The sequence below is a fragment of the Chaetomium globosum genome, genomic scaffold (assembly GCF_000143365.1).
Source record: "Chaetomium globosum CBS 148.51 scaffold_1 genomic scaffold, whole genome shotgun sequence".
In the NCBI taxonomy this organism is placed as follows: domain Eukaryota; kingdom Fungi; phylum Ascomycota; class Sordariomycetes; order Sordariales; family Chaetomiaceae; genus Chaetomium; species Chaetomium globosum.
The window spans coordinates 126053-146629 of record NT_165976.1 but is presented as its reverse complement, the minus strand read 5'-3'; the positions used below and the strand labels follow the sequence as shown (position 1 = coordinate 146629).

Below are 20577 nucleotides of genomic sequence, written 5' to 3'. Positions count from 1 at the left end.
GGTTCCAGCCGCATGGGTTCGGACCCGGATGCCTGCTTTAATTTCCTCAAGGCTGTTTTTTTTTTAGGGCCCGGGCCGTGTTGCCCGCGGAAAAGGGGGAAGTCGCAAACGGGCCTGAGTGACACAAATAAGTCACAAATAACTGCCGTGAAAATGTTCCAGATCTTCTTGGAAATGTCTCTTTTCCCTCTTCTTCAGCCCTGTGTCCAAGCAGTCCATGCTGTGATGAGCAAACCTTGATCGATCTGGACCAATGTTTCCCGAGAAGCAACATGCCGATCACCAGGCCCGCAACCGTCACAGGGTCCCGGCCTTGCGTCAAGTTCTGAACGTGATCGGCTGTGCCTTGGCGATCCCTCTGTACTACTTGACAACGGCGCACAGTCGGTATCCGGTCACGCTAGACATCGTCATCACCATCGCACTCACCGAACTGAACCGTTATGTTATCGAAGGATGCCGGATGTCCTTCGGCCAGCGGCGGGGCCGTGGTCCTGAAACGTCGGATGAGATAGATGAGAAGGCAGCCATCTACTCGGAGAGTCAACCACAGCCGCCGAGGGTGGAGTGTCTAGCTGCAGTCGTGGGATGGCGAGAGGATCCCGCCCTATATGCCCGCGCCCTCGAGAGCTACAAATCGTCCGGCGCATGTGTGTTCCTGCTTGCGGGGATCGACGGAGACGAGGCTGAGGACCAGGATATGGCCAGGGTGTTCAAAAAGGTATGTGCTCTGAAACACTGGGCTAGATTCTAAGCACGCCACCCCGCAGCCACTGACACATGTCGTAGATTTATCCAGAAGACTCGGCGGTCATCCAAATACCTGAACCGTTTGGAGAAGTGGCCGAGCGAGTCCGAGCCAAGTTCATTGCTCAAAACCGCCACCATGATGAGCCGGTTAACGACCAGGACGCCGATGCTGCCACGATGCAATATTGTATCGAGTTGGCCAAGGGGATCCTAGTTCAGCACGACCTCCGGATTGGCGCGCCAGATGGGGTGCGGCGCTTGTGTCTCAAGCAGCGCCACATGCATAAGAAGGGGATCATGTTCACGACTTACGTCTTTTCCCTCGTCATTGCCGATATCCTCGGCGTCGAATTTCTTTGGTCTTCGGATTCCGACACAATTGTCTTCCCGGATTCGCTTGAGCGTACCATCAATACCATTGCGGCAGACCCCGGGGCTGGAGGGGCAAGTTCCGGGTTGGTTGTTCATAATTCGCAAGAAACAACCATAACGAAACTCGCTGCAGCCGTGTACTGGGGCGAGCTATACCTGACACGGTCCACGCCTGCTTGTACAGGGACGAGCGACTGCCAGAGTGGCCCGAGCACCGCGTTCCGGCTAGCCGCTCTGCCCGAGATCCTTGTGCCGTGGTATCTCCAGGAGGCGCTCGGCAAGCGGATGATTGTGAACGAGGACCGCCATCTCACGACAAACCTCTTGCTCAGGGGGTGGAAGGTGATGTTTGCGTCAGACGTCCTGACGGCAACGGACACGCCAACGACAATGGCGAGGTGGCTTAAGCAGCAAGTCCGTTGGGCGAGAGCAACTCATATTGAGTCCCTGCTCCACCCTCGCGTATATGCCACAAGTCACCCGCTTCTATTCTACGGCATGGCAAAGCGCGAGTTCGGGCCAGCCATTGGTGCCATCGCCATCATATGGTATTTCTTCACCTCGCAGCAGCTCGTTGTTTTTTCTGCCAGCGACCTTGTACTCCGCGTTCTGGTTGGCTCATGCTATAACCTTCTGAGGAATCCCGATCGATTAACAGGGAAAGGGTTGCTCTGGGTTCTCCCGAGTATTTTATTCTACTATATTCCGCTTCCGGCTGTTCATCTATGGAGCATGATGACCATGGGGGCGGACGGATGGGGGACCAGCATGAGGGCCAGTGGCGAACGAGCGAGGAGAGAAAGTTTGAGGAAAGCATGGTTCGAGACGGGCTTTTTTGTTGTGTGGATGGGAATACTGGCTGGCGTTGTGGCAAAGATTCTCGGTCTGTATTTTGGTATGGTTTGGCATGAGAGGGTCGCGGCGGTACTGGTCAGTACTGCCGTAGGAGCATTTGGAGCCTGGAGTATCACAATTGGCGCATCATAGACTACACACAAAGACGACTTTTGACTCCACTTAATGATCTTAGATACCTTATTACGTTTTTTCTACGCATCTACGCCAGTTAGGTACGAACTGCACAGATAGCGGTATTCGGTAGTGTACACTCTTAATAGTGGTGTTGGCTGGCTAAACTTCTTGTATCCGTCCCCACAACATCCCCAGCAACCGTGAGATGCTGCCTTATAAACAGGCGCGCATCACATTCTTTACAATTCCCCTCCGGTTGGTACGGGTACAGGTGGGGTGGGGATGGCGCAATGTATGGAACTGGGAATCACGCTCAGGTAGCGCAAAGCCGTCGATTGGTCTACGAAGAACACGAGGGTGTCTTAGAATGTGAGTGGGTGGTTCAGGCGATGTGAGACAGCGCCTTAGTGTGACCATCCATCAGCGACATTAAGGATACGAGTTTGGTCCCGTGGGGGTCTTTTAGGAACGCCGCCAGCGGAAATCCTGAGGGGTTCTGGAGGGGGAGCTGCATCACGCGGGCAGAGCCGGGGAGTCCCCTCATTGCCCCAACCGTGGTTAGATTCATATGCCGTCGGCTGCGTGGGGTGCAAACCTTGGTATCTTCAGAGTATGTACATACCGTACATGCCTACATGTTGGAGCCCACCAACTTTCCGTATTAGCGACTTCACCTGAGATTTGAGTCCTTGGCTTCAAGTTGTATTGCCATCCGGTGATAACTGAGAGCGTGGAACTACCCAACATGAGGTGTTCGAGGGTCTATAGTCCGTGTCTTCTGATGATGAGTTGGGTTGGCGCTGCTGGCGCTTTCATTTCTTGCTTGCGGTTTCAGGCGGCTTTCAATCCCTCTCGCCAACCTTAAAACACAAGATCACTGAAAAGAGTCAACCCCGTCCCCAAACCCTCAAAAAGGAGACTGAGAAAACGAAGACTAAAGAATAGCAACCGGTAAAAAAAAAGCGTAAATGGAGGGCAGAGAAAAAATAAGAAAGGAAAAAGAAGATGGGAAAGACTGAAGATTCCCGATAAGCTTCGTTTCACGACGACGAATTGAGTGGCTCTCGATCGAAACTGGCTGCAGTTCGGCTTTTTTTGCTCAGGCGATGCGGCTGCGGGTCACGACGTCCATGCAAGCCACCATCTCTGGAACTAGAAGTGGGTAGCTACCTGCGGCGTCCGATCTTCGCATTCAGTTGCCGCGGCCGCGGGCCCTGAGGTTAGTATCGTCGCATGTCTCTTTATCTTTCTTTTCGTTGTTCCATGGTTCCTTGCTGCGTGTGTACAATACATATTTTTACTCGTCATATCGCAACATGACTCGGATCTTATCGAGCTTTTGAGGAGCGACGACGATTTCGGTGCAAACCCCAGCCAAGTTTATGCGCTAACCGGCACCCCCGCTTACCGTCGCTTCGGCGGCCTGGGCTGCCCCTCGGTCAGCCTTGCGCATCGGCCCGCCGCCCCTCCTCAAGCGACTGGCCCAAATCCATCTCTGGTTTGCGGAACCAGCAACCTGGAAGAACTCCCACCCAACTCTCCCCTCTAAATCACGACCATGGCAACCTCCCACCCAACCGAGCATCGACATATGCGCAGCGGTAGCCTCAACATCCCACCCCAGGCCACCCGCTCGAGCGGCGCGATGGGTGCGATGCCCGCCGCGCGGTTTGAAGGGCCACGCAGCCCACCAAGTGAGCCTCTTGCCATCCCGAATTTTCCTGCCCGCCGAACCTTCCGCTCATGCATCTCTTTGCATGGCGTACCGGTAGCGCCGGTATGGAGGGAGCCAGCGACGCTCGTACTGATCTGTCCCCTCAAACTAGATACCTCTCACGTGCCCTGCAAATTCTTTCGACAAGGCGCTTGCCAGGCGGGCAATGCGTGCCCTTTTAGCCACGACCTCGGGAGCGCCGCCGAGACGGTGTGCAAGTATTTTGCAAAGGTGTGTGTCCTCGAGTCCTCTCTGCTTTGTTTGTCTCACGATACGTGCGTGCATCTGCCGACGCTGGCCGAGGGTTCTTGAACATCCTGACACTAATTCATCGTCGCACGCTACGTAGGGCAACTGCAAGTTTGGCCCGAAATGCGCCAATATCCACGTACTGCCCGACGGCCGCCGTATCAACTACGGCAAGAATGGCGTGACGATAGGGGCGCCTCCGGGAGTTCCTCTCGGCGCTCGCGTGAATCCGACAACATACCATCAGCCGTCCAACAGCGCGCTGACCAACTCGTTCTTGCGTGCCGACCAGTTGCCACCCTACACAACCTCAGGTCCCTACGGCGTGCAGGATGACGCCTATGGCCACCAGTTGATGGAGAATGGCCTCCCTATTATCGATACCACCTACAGCTCTAACCCGGCTTCTGCTTACGGCTCACCGCGGGACGAGGACACAAGCCGTCTAGGGCTTGGTCTCTCGCCTGCGAACGCCAAGGGCCTCTCGGTCCTCGACGCTCCGCTGCCGGCGTCCTTTGACAGCAATGGCATATCGCTGGCTGCCCGATATGGGCCATGGCCCGCCTCCGTCCCCTCGAAATTTGGCCTTGAATCCCCTTCGCCGTCGCTCCACTCGGCCAGGGACGCTCGCACCTCCGAAACACTGAAGCTCTTGCACACCTCCGCTTTTGGTAGCAACGAGCATCTGCCGCCCTCTGCTGTTGGCACAAACGACGCAAACGGCTTCGGAAGCAGCCCGCCCGTGGGCTCCGCCACCCTTGGTTCGGTGCTAGGGAGCGACGAATATTTCGGGAAACGACTCATGCACAGTAGCGCAATGCGGTACACCAAACCGCGCTTGATCAGCAGCAGCGTCCCGAAGATCGATCGCGACTGGGAGGCGGAATTCATGTTCGAAGAAGACTATGTGCCGGGGGCCCTGGCAAACGAGGTGCTCACTCCAGCCGAGAAAGCGCGGAGGGGTTCGACGACCAACACAGTGCGGATGACCGACACCATGGAATCGGGTCCCGAGTCCCTGCCGATTGGAGCGACGAAATTTGGCAGCCCCCTGGGAGCGAGCCCGAGTCGCTGGGGACCCCTGTTCCAGCGCCAAAAAGAAGAAGATTTTGACGCTGGCGGTTCTGCTCGCTCCATGAAGCATGTTTCTGCGTTTGGCCACGTGGGAAGTCCGCTAAGAAACTCGAGCCTTGCATCTGCTCTCACGGCCGAGCTCAACCGAGAACCAGGAAAAGATGGTGGGGGCGAATCAGTCTCCGCCTTGACCCGGCAGCTTCGAGAGACGCAGCTGACCGAAGGCGGATCTGGCAATTCCAGCCCCCATTTACACCCGGCCGGACTACGGAACCAAAAATCGGGCGGTTCTGGCGCGGCTGGTGCGGGCGTGATAGGGAAAGAGCGGGAGCGGGAGCGAGCCGTGGAGCGACACATCAGTAGCGGTTCCATTAGCTCAGCCGTGACCGGGCGGTTCACCACTCCCATTGACGAGGAGGATTCGTCGTTTGTCTTTAGGATGGAGGAAGAAGACGACCCCCAAACGCGCGCCAGGAAGCGTGTGTCGGGAGGCAACCTCGGAGCCACGAGCCCTCTGAGCGCCGCCTGGAGCTACGCCAACGTTGTCGCCACCAACAGGGCCGCCACGGGGGCCCCGAATGGCAGCAAAGGCGGGGCAGGGAATAACTCTGAAACGGTCGTAGGGAGATGAACCGGTCAAAGAGGCTATGGTCTTTGCGAGTACCGTACAGGACGGACATAAAACAGCATGATAACGACTGCATTGAGACATAGCAACGGAGTGCATTAACCTCTTTCAACACGCCCAAACATAGTGATGGGACGTATCCCTCAGAACACCCGGCTCGGCGTTAGATATCCCAAAAGGCATCGACAACTCGGCAGTTGACGACGTTGTATTTCCTTCTTTTTGCCTCGGAGGGGAGTGTCAGGATATTCTTGTATAGACGGTTGCAAGAGGGCGTTTCCGGTAGGTGGATGGCGCACATGGATGGGACTAGGGAGGAAAACGTCTAATTCAAATAATCTCAAATCCATCAACCAGTAATCTTGACCATGATGTAAAAGATGTTATTAGTTAGCAGGGCTTGTTACCTGCGTGAGGCGGACGCTCGGCAGGGGATGGATCAGAACACCCAGCAAGGTTCCACAGTCCGGCAGCTCCTCGATAGACAACATCCTTGACTGCACGCAGTGTGGGGAAGCTGAGCGGGCAAACGATTCCTTCATTCTCATCTATCGGAGTTGGGATATCGCCCCACAAGACACATAAATACACCCAAGCAGGCCAAGTCCACATGAAGTTTTGAGTATTACGGCTGCCCCGGCTCCAACACCCTCTCTAACCGACCAGGGAGCGGCGTGGCATGCTGCGTGCTGTTACGGCCAGATATGGTACATGCAAGAGATGCGAAAAGCTTAGTTGGCGTCCGGCTGGCTGAGGATGTACTCGACGGCCTTGTCCACTGTTCCCCGGCACCGATGTCAGCGTCTCGGCCAGCAAGAGCCCCGACGGGTGAGAACTTACCGCTGTGGATGGTGTCGGCGTCCTTGTCAGGGATCTCGATGCTGAACTCCTGTATTAGGGTTGGCTGTCAGCGCTGCGACACGTTTCGTAGCACATATCTTTGGGGGCCGCAAGACCGCGGCCCCACCACCAGTAAAGCGGGACAGTCAAACATACCTCCTCGATAGCCATCACGACCTCAACGGTGTCTAAGCTGTCCAAGCCCAAGTCGTTGGCGAAGTGTGCGGTCTCTTTAATCTGTCACGTGGAAGGCAGGCCATGTTAGACTCTAAAAGCACTGGGGCGCTCGGGTTCGGGACAACGGGTCCTCGGCGGGGGAAGCTAGGTAGTAGCACTCACGTTGCTGGGGTCGTTGACCTAGAGCGACCGAGTTAGCTTTCGAATCACACAGCTGAATCCTGGATCAAGCAAAGCCGAGGGGAGTTTGGCCCTCGGCCCCCACACCGGAGATGCGCGGCCACGGATGTGCACCTTGCCCCTCATGATCCAACGGTCGAGATTGAACAGGAAGGCAGACGAACCTTGTCAAAGCCGGATAGGAGCTGCTTGATGCGCTCATAAACCTCGGTCTTGTCGAGGGAGCTGCCCGAGGCGTAGCATCGCACCGCTTGCCACGCCGCTACCTTGGGCACAAAGGAGGTCGTTCTCGACGCCGGGGCGATGGCCAATCTCCTGGAAGCAACGGCGGGGAAAGGGCGAGCGGCGGTCCGTGTCGCGGCAGCGGCGGATCGGAGGATGGTGGTACGGAGCATGCTGTCAGTTGGTTCGATTTCCTGGGAAGTGTGGTCGTCGTGGGGATCGCAATTGGGCCGAGGAGTGAACGTTGGATCAAGGGTGCAGGGGAATCGAGTGTTGACGCTGCTTTGGCCGATAAATTTCTCGCTGAAAGCCGGGATGCACAACGGAGCTCGGAGCGCATGCGCCAAGCTCAACTCCAGCTGGGTGGTTCGTGCTCCATCACGTGACCCCAAGCCGAGCCGACCACAACGCAAACTCCCAGGGAGGGATGCTCGAGGGATGGGCGGAATCAAGGGAAATCCGTGAGCCCAGTACAATGTTCTCCGTTACCTTGGATGTTTTCGGGTTCTTCTATTTGACTTGTCGACAACAAGAGACATGGACGATGGAAACGAGGTTAGCCTCATATACGACGATGTTGAGCTTCCGTTTTCTGGACAGTGGGTGATAGGGTGAGTCAACATCGACAAGCAGTTCTCAAGAGAGCAACAAAGGAAAGCAATTGTCTGTTGCGTTTGCTTTTGTATAAAACGGTATGTACAACAACACTGCCTACAATTTTGTGGCATCGAATCCCCAACCCGGAACAGTCCAAAAATCTGCACAGCGGTGATTATCTGTAGGGAGCGTCTGCCCTGATGGCAGCCGCCAGCTCGGGCTCCCATTTGTCTCCGTTAGAAAGCAATTTCTCTGTTGCGTGTTAGCCACGGGCACGGCAATTTGAGGGAAGTGCGACTGGGCTGTACCCTTGTTGTAGAGGAGCTCCTCGCGAGTCTCGGTAGCATACTCGGCGTTCGGGGATTCGACGATAGCGTCGACAGGACATGACTCTTGACAGAAACCGCAGTAGATGCACTTGGTCATGTCAATATCGTAGCGAGTTGTTCGCCTGGAGCCGTCGGCACGCTCCTCGGCCTCAATCGTGATGGCCTGGGCGGGGCAAACGGCCTCGCACAGCTTGCAGGCAATGCATCTCTCCTCACCCGAGGGGTACCGGCGTAAAGCGTGTTCTCCGCGGAAACGGGGAGAAATGGGACCCTGTACAGGCGTCAGCGCTCCGCCAACCTCAATTGGCAACTGTCCGGCCAAGTCCCCTAATGCTAGCCAGCATTGTACACAGGCCGTGTCTATCCCATATGACAACGCACCTTTTCGAAGGGGTAATAGATCGTGTACCTGCCGCCACCTCGTCAGCATGATTCGGACATGTCCCAGTTGGGTGGGAAAGTACCCACGGTGGCCTGAAGAATTGCTCCATCAGGATGTACATGCCCCGAAACATCTCGGTCAAAAGGAAGTACTTTCCGACCTTGTCGAATGTGCTTTCTTTTTCTTGATCCCACGTTGTCGGCGGCTTCAGGCGGAAATTCTTGGGTGGGGGGCCAGCGGGTGTCGCATAACCCCTCCTCGCGACCAACATTTGCGAAGGGACTGTGCGGAAGAGGGTCGAAGGAACCCGCACCATGGACATCTGGCGGGCGCCTAGTGAGGCGGCAGACGGCGCAATCATGGTGTCAATGATAGAGGCCGGAGCCGGAGCGACGAGCGAGTCGAGCGACGGGATTGGGCGGAGTTTGATCGTTGGCGGCGGGCCTTTTCGCGCAAACTTCGGGCAGGTGCGCGGAGTCAGAAATACGACTTGAATGGTGAACTGTCCTATTTAAAGGTCAATTACGTCGATGCAGCCGGCCTCGGCCAGTTTTCGGGCGTGTTGAAGAGTGATGAGGTGGAAGGCGATTTTCTGAGCACCCGGTGGCACTTGACGTCGTCCAACTTGGAGCTTGAAGCAAGCTGCAAAGGGTTCGGGGATTTGGCGCGATTACATTTCCAGGGAGCTGATTGGAGAAGGCTGGTGTTCTGACCCATAATAATGCACGTGACTGTGTCCGCTGTTCGCCTGTGTTCCCCGCCGACTGCGCCAAGAAAGCATTCTCACTGCCGATGGATGCATGGATGCATGGATGCAAATATTCTCTTCTGCCAACAAGATCTGTAAAAACTTTACGTTCAAATACTAGCTCTAAATGTTTGGGTATTATCCTCCATGGGGCAACATTATTGTAACAACACCCGACCCCACGTGTTCCACCACACTCCGATGTTGGCTGCCACGACCAAGTCCAGCATCTTCAAACCCTCGTCGTGGATGATGAGCTTCCCTAATTTAGCCCTCTTCCCCCCACTTCCCCCACCGGCGTGCTCTTGTCCGAGCCTGAGATTTATCGGGGTGCTATTGTCGCCATACCCAAAGTCTTCGTCTTCGTCGGATTCCTCGTCACTGCTCCGTGACCTATGACGTAACAGTTTGCTGAACTGTCCTGACAAGGCACCCTTGGACGTGCCATCTCGCTGGGAGGCCCGGTGGCCAGGCCCGTGGGGTAAGCTGAATCGCAATTCGCTGACGGGCTTCGCGCCCACCAAGACCGAGGATAACTCGTCGCTGCGTGAACGGCCCATCGCCTGCGCATCTCGGATACTCTGCGCGACCTCGCGGGGATCAATCCCTGCGCTGGCCGGGTCCAGCACGTGGCGGCACCTGAGGCTCCGGCCGTCGGCACTTGTCCGGAACTCGCACCGGCCATCCCAGGGGCTTAGGAAGACGTAACCCTTTTGGATTTCAATCCGGGGCCCTGGCTGGGATAATCAGCGTGGGCGAATGCCTGCCATCCGTCGAGTCTATCGAGCCAATGGTCGATGCACTGCCGTGCCGCGCATGAAAGGACTTTGGCGCTGCAGCATCCTCGGGGGACCCTCCTAAGCCGTGGACTGGACTGCCGGGACGCTCCCTGCGCTGAAAGGCTTTTTTGAAGTTCGACTTCCAGCCGCCGCCGTACGACATGACGACCTGACGTGTAAACCCCTCTTCCGCTGGCTTCCAAGCCGATTGCGAGACCGGACCCTTCCTTCCTACGGCCGCACCAGGCTGAGAGCGTTGCATCACTTGCTGAGAAAACGAATGTCCCGAAGTCGGCCGGTAAGCATCCACATCTGCCTTGCTTGGCATGTCGCGGTACTTCGCGTAACCAGAGGTTTCGAGCCGGACGCTGATCTTTTGCGCATGGGCTAGTAGGTCGCCCATGTTGTCGGGGTTAAGGGTTGGATCGGCTGTCTCCGGCGTGGGCACGTTCGTCTGGAACGATGAGATGGTGCCAACGTTGCACTGCGTTCCCGAGGTGGGATCTTTCCGGATCACGGTAAGTGAAAATGCCACCGAGCATGGACGAGCCCCTAACTTCCCTAGCGGCGCCGGTTTGGCTGGTTGCAGCCGGGGAGGTGGTGAGGAGACAGGTACGGGTTGGCCAGGGGGGTGCGCATCCGGTGTGTCCTGCGATACCGGCGTGACTGGACGGCGCTGCGACGCAGTGTTGGGCGCTGCATCAACACCGGTAGAGTGAATGTTTCCCGGCGCCTCCAATACCGTAGGGCTTAAAGGCTTCCTATATATCGCGGCGGACATCGGTTTTGGCCGAGAAACTACATCGGACGCCGCGGGCGGCCCTCCAGATCGTCGGTTTCGAAACATCGGGTTTTCGCGGTAGTCATCGACATCGGCGCTAGCCCGGGGCTGTGGTTCGGGGCCGGGGAACGGCACGGCGCTGTCGTTGGCAGTCGCTTGGAGGGTTGAGCCTCGAGAAACTGAAGGCGACGATGGCACAACGTTGTTGATGAGAGCCCCGTTTTCCGGTCCTAGCGTTCTGGCAGATGTAGGCAACGGCTTTCTGGGGATCGCACTCCTCGTACTTTCGCTACTGGATCGGGGCGAGGCCCCATCCTCGGGCCGTTGCGGGGCGGCGAGAAAACGGTCCTCTGGTGCATCGAGGTGGATATAGTAGAGGGCGGTCGTAATGTCTTCGCCGGTCACGTTTTTCTTTTGGGGTTTAAATGTCGAGAGGATAATGTCTAGGCAGCGGTTGGCGGCGGTCAGCAACAGCTGTGTGTATTATTCCACTTCTCACGCCATCACGCACCTTGTGTGCCGGGCACCCGGGAGATGTATAATGTAAGGGACTCGCGTACCTCGGGGTGATGGGGGTACTGAGGCGGGTTTGCTGCCAAGTAGTTGATGGTTGAGAGCGACCTTGCTTCGGGTTGCGGCGTTGGCCTGGCCCCCATTTCCAACTCCGAATTGCGAAAGCTCGCGAGTGCACAGGTGGGGACTTTGGAGCGGACTGGCGCGGGAAAATCGCGAAATCAATCCTTTGAGTCGCAACGGTCGGTAGCAAAGTCAAAATCGAGGTGCCAAACACTGGTTGCAGATAACTAAAGATTATTCGGGTTGTATTTGTTCAATCTTGGCTCGTGCCCGTCCGATGTCTTCGCTTCAAAGGTGTCCCAAAAAGCTGTGTCCACCGTGACTGGGTTCTTTCGGTCTCCAGCCGCCAAGCCACCCGACAATCAGAGGCCGATGACGTCGCCCAAACCGCGGGGCGGTGCGTGGCCGAAATCGTCAGCACTTTGAGGCTGTGTGAATGTCCGCGGTGTTTCTTTTTATCGATTCACTTGCCAACCTGGCTAGAATCAGGTTGCCTACTAATCCAAAAGATTTTCGCTCAAGATTGGCTTTGAGGAAAACGTTCTCGCCGGCTGGGAAGGACAGAGGGGCGCCCTTTGTCACTTCACCCCACCAAACACTCGTTGCTGCCCAAGGGCCAATGTTGAGCGGCGCGGGCGAGGGTGGCACACCACAAGCAAAAGTTACGGAAGTCTTAACTTTCTAACTTTATTATTTCTTTTCTCTTCTTTAAGTAGCTAATTAGCTATTAATCTATGAATTCCTTGATCCTCTCATTCAACAAAACCGATTCAGTGAATCTTCTAACACAATTCATTCTAATTTTTTTTCTTTTTTTGGGGGCTCTTTGCCTTCTTCCTCTTTTTTTTTTCTACTTTTTTGCTTTTTGCTTTTTCTCTGCCTATTTCACCCCCCGATCATCACGACTTTGCCTTCTGCACAATCAACGCTGCCAGATCGCTGAGGGTCCCGCTCGACAACAGCTCCAAAATCTGGAGATTGACACGAAGCTCCTTAGCGATCCAATTCCGAAGCTCAATAGCCGTGAGCGAGTCTAACCCGTACGACGTGATGTTTCTGTCGACATCCACATCCTCCACCGCAACGCTCAAGACCTCCGAAAGCTTCTCTGCAAGACCCCGGGCCGCAACATATGCTGCCTCCTCGTCCGACCTTGCCCCCCGGAACGCCTCCCCCGGAGACACATCTTCCTTCACCACGAGTCCTTCCTCCTCGGCGGCTGCCAAGCCTTCGGCCTTCAAATACGCAAAGCGGGCGTCGTTGGCGAAGTAGGGCCATTGGCCATCGCTGCCAAGATGCAACTTCAGCCCTGTCAGGGTTTGACAGGGAGCAACACCACGGACGGCGGCTGAGAGAAGCGCCAAGACCTCCGCTTCGTCAAGCGTCTCGTCCCCAAAGTTGCGCAGGATTTCCCTCTCCCTGTTGGCGTTTTCAGCAAGGTACCCGACCCCTGTGACCGCGGTCAGATCCAGCGAGTTGCCGGGCAAACCCCGGTGTCTCCGCGATTCCATTAGCGAGTCGAGGAAGGTGTTTGCAGCAGCGTAAGCGGCCTGTCCGCGGCTGCCGATGATGCCCGCCGCTGAGGAGAAGGCGACAAAATAATCCACTTTGATGCCCATCCATGCAAGGGCAATATCAAGGTTGCATGCGCCGTGTGCCTTTGGCGCGATGACGTCGTAGTAATCTTGACCGGTCATGTTTTCGAGTAGACCGTCCCGAAGCACCATTGCAGCGTGGACCACGCCGCGAATCGGGGGCAGATGCTTCGCACAATAGTAAATGTCTCGCCGGACATGGTGAAGTTTGCTAACATCGCACCTCAACACAAACACATCGGCTCCGTATTGTGTCATCTCGTCTCGCAGATGGTCAATCACGTCTTCGCCACCACTTCTCGAAAGCAGCGCAATAGTGCGTGCGCCGTTCCGGATCATGTATTTAGCCACGGATCGACCCAAGCCGCCCGTTCCACCGACAATGATATGGGTCCCTGGGCTTTGGAACAAGTCGCCCGACTTTTCCTTCAGGGTCATCACCGATTCATCCCCCTCCTGTGTCGCAATCACCACGTGGGCCATATAACCGTCCCGTATCAGTGCTATCCCCTCGGGCAGGCTCGAGATCATAAACGTTGTGATGCAGATGCCCGGCGAAAGTTCGCCCGCGTCAAAGTTGGAGACAACCTCCGTCAAGGCTTCCTTCATATCTTCCGGATACTCGACAGCAATACTGAGCATGTCGACGGACGCGAAGACCGTGTTTGCGCGCAGGTGGGCTTGCGTCCTCTTGTGATTACCTGGCCCCTTGATCTCAACAAATATCCCAAAAGCACGGAGGCACTCCCACGTGCTGCCATTTTCGCACCCTGATATGGCCAAACAGACATCCATCCCCCGGCCCTCCGTGACCTCCCAAATCTGCTCGGCCAGATGGATGTTTCGTGCGTCAAGGACGCGGTTGGACGGCAATATTGTCTCTACCAGTATCTGGTGCTCATCGTTCGTGACTAGAGCATAGTAGTCGGCCCCGAACTTGTGCGCCACCCTAAGTGCGGCAAATCCGATGGGCCCCGAGACTTGGATGAGCACACGGTCGAATCGCTTGACTCGGGCAATCTCTTTGAAGGCGTAATGTACGGGGAGGAAGTGGACGGGGATGCACGCAGCCACCTCCATGTCGATGCCGTCTGGGAGGAGTGCGACACTAGTAGAGCTTGCCCGAACGTAGGTCGCGTAGGGACTGTTGGTGAGGGCGCAAACCTTCTGTCCCACGGAGATGTCATCGACCTGTGCACCAATACGGGTGACATAGCCGGCGCAGCTGCGGTGAATGGTCGCGCCTGGCTCGTCCACGGTCCCTGTTGTGACGTCGTCGACTGATAGAGCAGTCGCATGGACCTTAATCTCAACTTCGTCCGCCCCCAACACGCCAAAGCAGCTGTCCTCGAAATAGAGGTCCTCGGGAGAAGAGGCATCTGTGCCACGGTGAAGTTGCAGCCGGCGAGATGGCTCATATGCTTGGAGATATGGCACGGCGTGGCCCAAGGAGCGGTGGACGTCCAGATTGAGTTCAGGGTCGGGAAGAATCCGGGGAACGACAAGCTTCCCGTCCACTTCGGCAAACTCCATCTCAGCCTCTGGATTTTCCGAGAGCACCGATAGGGCGAATGCGTCAACGACCAGCTTGGCTTGTAGATCGATGGAGGTGTTGTAACCAGGATCCAAGTCGAGCGTGCTTGCGACCGCGCCCCTTTCCGAGCGGGCTGTCCGGACCAAACCGAGACCTAAGTTCACAGTCGGCGTCTGTGGAATGCGATAAGCCCCTTTCGTCACCCACATGACGCCACGGGACTCAGTGAGTATCTTCGTGACGATATTGATCGGGATGTGACAGTGGTCAGCAGAGTAGATTGCAGCCGTGTCCAGTTCGGGAATAATGACAAAGCAGCTACTCCAATCCCAAGGGTAGTCGTAGGGGACTGGCCACATCCATAAAGCCCGGCGCAAGCCGGCACGCACCGTGTTATTCAGATGCAGGACCAAGCTCCACATGAATGGGTCGTTGAAGACGTTCTCGTTGAATCGAGTGACAACGGCCACGAAGATTGGCGTATCCTTTCCGACCCTGGGCACGGCTGAGTTCATGTCCAACGCGCCCTCGTCCAGTTGGTCCCAATGCATCTTGAAGCACAACTCGCGCGGTGGGGCTTTCGGCGGGAAGGGCACCAACGCCTTGAACCTCACGCCCAGCATGGAAACGGCCGCCGACCCCACGGCCACATTACCAATGGCGCCAAAGAGTTCCACCGTGGAAGAAGCCCTGTTTTCATCCAGAGTTGCTTTCACAGCCGTCTGGTTGCCCAGACTCGGGCGCCAATCCGCAACAATAGCTATGTGACGGATCGAGGACAGGAGGCATGGTACCTCAGACGGCCTGCCATCCTCGTTCTTGTGGGTGAATAACGTTGCCTGGAGCATGGACTCGACGATACCCGGGTGAGCTCCGTAGTGGAGGTCGTCCATGATGAAGAGCTCGCGAAGATCTGACACCCCCGTCACTTGGTGCTCCTTCACTCTGACATTGGTCAAGGTCCTGAAAGCCTCTGGGTATGTGAACCCCTTTCCCATCAGCCTGAAATACACCTCTTCTTCATGATATTCCTTTAGCTCGGATGCATACAGCTTTGAGCCACAGTCGATCTCCGGGCGCTCAGACACCGGCATGTCTGGCATTGCTGTCACAGTCCCAGTGCAGTGCTCCGTCCACTCCTGGGTTGGCCCGTAGGACAAAATCTTGAACCCGTGGCTTCTCTTGTCCCCTGAATTCGAGGCCTGGAAGCTTACGAGTACCTCAACGTCTTGGTCGTCCATCAAGTACAGATGCTCAGAAACCACAAGGTCCCTGATTTCAAACGCCACAGTAGATAGCTCGTTCATATATGCGGTCTGGGCTGACGCCTGGAAGACCATGGAGATAAAGACTGACATGGGAAACACCATGCGGGAACAAACCTGGTACTCCCTGACCTTGGGCAAGTCTTCTGTGCGGATAATGTTTCGCCATGTCGGGTTTAGAGAATCGGACCAGTCAGCCAACGTGCCCAGCGCGTCGTATCTTGGGAATGGCTTGAACCGGTGCTGGTGGGTAATTCTGGACTCGTAGCAGTATCTTTGGCGCGACCACGGGTATGTGTACAGGGCTGCAAGCAGCTCCGGCCTCTCTGCCTCTTCGCGGTTATGGTTGATCTCGAAGAAGTTCAGGGGGTAGCCGTGAAGGAAAAGCTGGCCGGCCGTTTCCAGGCATGTCCGCGTGGCATCCTGGCCGCGGACCAGGGTGGGGAGATACGAGATCTTCATGGCCGCCGGACCCAAAAACTCCTTGATCCCTTGCAGGATGGGCCCCTTGAGTGCGGCGTGGGGCCCGATCTCTACGAGTATGTCGGGCGAGTATTCGTTGCAGAGCTGCTCCAAGGACGTGGAAAATTGGACGGCCTCGGTGAGATTGTCGACCCAGTATCGTGGTCCCAACCTCTCAGGGCGAACCTTGCAGCCACGGAGCGATGAAAAGAATTGGACATCGCGGTTGCGCCCGTCCAACGGTTCAATGAGGCCGATCAAGAACCTATATGCGGGGGCAATTATGCCCATATGCCGGGAGTGGTATGCCACATCAACGAAAAGCTTCCGATGAAAGATATTGGCGCTCTGCAAGTGTTCGGCTATCAGGTCGATGCCCGCCTCGTCACCGGACAGAGTGACCGACATGGGCGAATTCACGCAAGCGATCGTCACCTGAGGTTGATGAATACGGTTCATCGCCTCCACCAACTCCTGAATGTCGTCCGCGTTATGAGACACCGCCATCATAGCGCCTCTCAGCTGCGGATGGCTGTTTCGCAGCTCGATGACTACCTGACCCCTCCAGTAAGCGATGGTCATGGCGTCCACAAAGGTCAAGGCGCCTGCGGCATAAGCCGCTCCAATCTCTCCGCTCGAGTGGCCCGTGACGGCGCCGGGCGTCACACCGAAGGAGGCAAAAAGGTCGGTTAGGGCTAGCTGCACTGCGGTGCAGATGGGCTGGCTGATCTGGGCCAGGCCGACCCTGGTCGAATCCTCATCTCTGTTGAGTTCCTCAGAGGCGGTGAAATCGGCACGTAAGACGCCTAGTACATTGTCAGCGCGTTTGATAGAGTCTAGGAACACGGGATGCGTTTTCATGAGCTCCCGGCCCATGGCAAACCACTGGGCGCCCTGCCCAGTGTACACGAATGCCACTTTAGGAGGCACGCTGGGTGCCCGTGTCGGGACGGCCTCGTGGCTGTTGATGGCCTTGGTGACGTCGCTACACATGCCCGCAACAACGGCCATCCGCCATTGCAAGTGTGACCGGCGTTGGCAAAGTGTGTAGGCCAGGTTCCGCGGCATGGTGGTTTGGTAAAGCTCGGCGTGCTGTTCGATCCAAATCCCCAGTTTGCTCACGGACTTGCGAAGTGCCGTTTCATCGTTGGCCGAGAGTACGAAGAGCCTGAGAGGGCTGTAGGCGCCGTTATCGGCGATTTCAATGCTTCTGCATCTCGGGGTAGTGCTCAGGACGCAAGTCGAGTTGGATCCGCTAAAGCCGAAGTTGTTGATACAGAGACGGTTGGTGTTCCTCGGCCACGGCTTCTGTCGTGTTGCCACACGCATGTTCCACGCCGCCAATGGGATGGCTTCATTTACCCGCTCGAAGTCGGCATTGGGCAGGATGAAACCGTAGTACAGCATGAGAGCTCCCTTGATGATCGAAATGATGCCGCTGGCACATTCCAGATGGCCAACATTGGGCTTCACGGACCCAATGTGGAGCGGGTTCTCGGGCGAAAAATAACGACCGACAGCGTTGTAAATACCCCTGGCTTCGATCGGGTCCCCTTTCTTTGTACCTGTTCCGTGAGCCTCAAAAAAGCCCACTTCCCAGGGGTGGATGCCCGCCTCCCTGAGCACTCGGGTAACCAGCTTCTCCTGGGCGTCGGGGCAGGGAGCCACGATGCCGACGGTACGTCCGTTGTGGCTAATACCCGTGTGCGTGATGACGGAAAAGATATGGTCATTATCAGCCCGGGCCTGGTGCAGCGGCTTCAGGATTAAGCACCCGGCGCCTTCGCCCCGCGCATACCCCGACTTGGCGCGGTGGTCGAAAGCGTGGGTCCTGCCGTCAGCCGAGAACAGGCGGAGGTTTCCCATGGATGCCCAGATGTCCGGGTCGGTTATGAGGTGGGACGCGCCCACGATGGCTTGCTCCGACTCCCCTGACCGGATACTCTGCACAGCGAGGTGCAAAGCATGCATGCTGGACGAGCACGCAGTGTCGACGGTAATTGTTGGGCCTCGTAAGTCAAAGTAGTAAGCCAGCCTACCGGCGAGGAAGGCTCCTTGGTTGCCGGTGGCATCGAAGCTTGGGGTGTTGTCCAAGTCGCGGAGGTTGGCAACCCGGTGTTCCCCGTAGTTACCGCCGATGAACACACCAACCTTCTTACCTGCTACCGACTCTTTCGGTGCTCCGGCATTCTCCAAGGCTTCATATGCGCATTCTAGCAACAACCGCTGTGCAGGGTCTGGAAGCCAAAGTCAGGTCAGCAGTTGCTTCTCTGGTCGCCATTTACCTCGCCATCACTTACCCATTGACTCAGCTTCCTTCTTGGTGATATCGAAGAATCCGGCGTCAAACATGTAGATGTCGTCTTGGATGAAGTAGCCACCTTCAGAGTTAAAGCAACCCTTCTTATTCGGGTCCGAGTTATGATATGCCTTCGCGTTGAAGCGGTCGGCGGGCACTTGTGACCATCCTGCTCTTTTGCGGCATAGCATGCGGTAAAAGTCACCAGGAGTCTTTATGTCATCTGGCAAACGGCAAGACATGCCGATAATGGCAATTTCCATGAGGTTCGCCATGTTAAATATGAATGAAGACTTGAAGAATGTGTGAGTAGGATGAACCAGGGATTATGGTGGGTCCAGATATGTGGGAGAACAGAACGGTGGTTCGAGCAAAGAGTGAACGAAAAGGTTTGCAAAAAAGTTGCCTTGGTGGGGGGTGGGGGGGGGGAGGGGTGAATAAGTAGACGAAGAGAGGCAACGAAGACAGCCAAATCAGACCGGCGGGTCATGTGAGGTGCTTTGACACTCGCATTGTGAGGCGGGCAACGAGGAGGGGAAACAAACGTTTAATACCTATTATTAAAAAGAATGATAGGTTGAAAAATATGTCAGTCATGTGTACCCAAGCCTGCCTCTGCCTTGAACATTCACTGCGCAGTCAGAGGTCTGTGCCATCCATTGACTGATCTGGCCGGTCTGATTTGGTTCTACTGCTTTGCCCGGTCTGATTTGATTCTACTGCTTTGGCCGGTCTGAATTGGCCGGTCTGATTTGGTCGGTGGGCGCGCAGCTTATATTCATGGCCTCCCTCCCTCTTCCCCCCCTTCTTTTTGTTTCAACCAACCTATATGCCACACAGACTTTTACCAACACAGCAGCCTTTTTATAACCAACACACCAACCTTATTATAACGAACACACCAACCTTTTCTCAACCAACACACCATCACTCTTTCATTTCCAAAATGAAGTTTCTTTGCCTCCCCGGTGCTTATGGCAGCGCAAATGTATGTCTGTTGGCTCTTGAGTGTTGCTGCTATTGCCACTGTCCTTTTCCTCATCCAGGTCAACATGCTCACTCGTATTCTAGAACTTCCTCGTGCAGTTGGGTCCATTAGCTGACGAGCTCGGCGACCGCGGATTGGGGTCATTCACTTACACTCAGGGCAAGCACGAAGTTGAGCCACCGGCAGGGTGGGAAGATTACTTTGGAGCACGGCCGTTCTACCGCTTCCTTGACACGCGCCATGGCGATAATTTCGAAAACCTCCGTCGTCTGCGCCACTTGCCGCCCAGCCTGAACCCCGAGGAATCCATGCGGATGTTCCAGGAATGTAGCAACGGAGAAGATTGGCACCAAGAGGTTTGGTGCGAGGCCCTCGGTGATGTATTCAAAACCCTCGACGAGAACCCCGAAGTGGACGCCATCATCGGTTATTCCGAGGGCGCCATGTTGGGCGCAAGCGTGATCGTTGAAGAGGCCCGTCTGGCAGAGGAACAATGCCGTCGCCCACGTATCAAGGTAAGACAACGCAGGCTGTTCCCACGGGGGTACGTACATACAGAGGTGTAATCACAGTAGCCTAACGAATTACACAGTTTGCCATCTTCATCGCTGGCGCCCCTCCCCTGAAGCTCCAAGGCGACAACCGCGTCGTCGCCCAGCTTTACGACCAAGTTGGGGTTGTCATCAACATCCCTACCTTTCACATATTCGGCTGCAACGACGCGTTTCTTGGAAGCGCAGTCGCCCTGTACAACGTGTGTCACCCTGAACGCGCCAGAATGTTTGACCATGGGTACGGCCATATTGTGCCCCGCGATGCCGAGACCGTCCAAGTTCTCTCCGACATTCTTGAAAAATTGATCCCAAGAGTCGAGGCTGGGCTCCCGGTGGACGACGAATGCGAGTTTGATCATGAGTTTGTATATACCATTGACCATGAGGGGATGGTATCAAAGCTTGTGGATAGGGATATGGGTATCCATCTGGGTAAGTATGGGAATAAGGATGAGGTTGAGTCTTGTGGTGAGTATGAAGATGAGCAGTATAAAAATAAGGAGTATGGAG

The 20577-nt window shown here is 55.9% G+C and overlaps 6 protein-coding genes across 6 annotated transcripts in view; 3 read left to right on the top strand and 3 right to left on the bottom strand.

Moving 5' to 3' along the window:
* Positions 1-253: 253 nt before the first annotated feature.
* Positions 254-2109, top strand: CHGG_00050 (uncharacterized protein; the record flags this gene model as incomplete). The annotated part of the gene is made up of 2 exons (XM_001219270.1): positions 254-721; positions 790-2109. 2 exons carry the CDS (start codon positions 254-256, stop codon positions 2107-2109), a joined length of 1788 nt encoding a protein of 595 aa, XP_001219271.1.
* Positions 2110-3652: 1543 nt separating this feature from the next.
* On the top strand, positions 3653-5762 carry CHGG_00049 (uncharacterized protein; the record flags this gene model as incomplete). Its single annotated transcript, XM_001219269.1, has 3 exons — positions 3653-3788; positions 3921-4039; positions 4158-5762. The coding sequence occupies 3 exons, from the start codon at positions 3653-3655 to the stop codon at positions 5760-5762; spliced, it is 1860 nt and encodes a 619-aa protein (XP_001219270.1).
* Positions 5763-6490: 728 nt separating this feature from the next.
* CHGG_00048 (uncharacterized protein) lies at positions 6491-7351 on the bottom strand (the record flags this gene model as incomplete). The annotated part of the gene is made up of 3 exons (XM_001219268.1): positions 6491-6537; positions 6600-6648; positions 7121-7351. 3 exons carry the CDS (start codon positions 7349-7351, stop codon positions 6491-6493), a joined length of 327 nt encoding a protein of 108 aa, XP_001219269.1.
* Positions 7352-7950: 599 nt separating this feature from the next.
* On the bottom strand, positions 7951-8847 carry CHGG_00047 (NADH-ubiquinone oxidoreductase 23 kDa subunit; the record flags this gene model as incomplete). The annotated part of the gene is made up of 4 exons (XM_001219267.1): positions 7951-8027; positions 8084-8375; positions 8486-8513; positions 8573-8847. The coding sequence occupies 4 exons, from the start codon at positions 8845-8847 to the stop codon at positions 7951-7953; spliced, it is 672 nt and encodes a 223-aa protein (XP_001219268.1).
* Positions 8848-12269: 3422 nt separating this feature from the next.
* CHGG_00046 (uncharacterized protein) lies at positions 12270-18800 on the bottom strand (the record flags this gene model as incomplete). The annotated part of the gene is made up of 3 exons (XM_001219266.1): positions 12270-15827; positions 15882-18463; positions 18527-18800. 3 exons carry the CDS (start codon positions 18798-18800, stop codon positions 12270-12272), a joined length of 6414 nt encoding a protein of 2137 aa, XP_001219267.1.
* A 671-nt stretch (positions 18801-19471) lies between these two features.
* The window catches only part of CHGG_00045 (uncharacterized protein), a gene marked incomplete at both ends in the record, with an annotated part of 2074 nt that continues 968 nt past the window's right edge, over positions 19472-20577 (top strand). The window contains 3 exons of the mRNA XM_001219265.1: positions 19472-19513; positions 19597-20028; positions 20106-20428. Of these exons, the coding sequence (XP_001219266.1) occupies positions 19472-19513; positions 19597-20028; positions 20106-20428 (797 nt within the window). The remainder of the gene's footprint in view (positions 19514-19596; positions 20029-20105; positions 20429-20577) is intronic.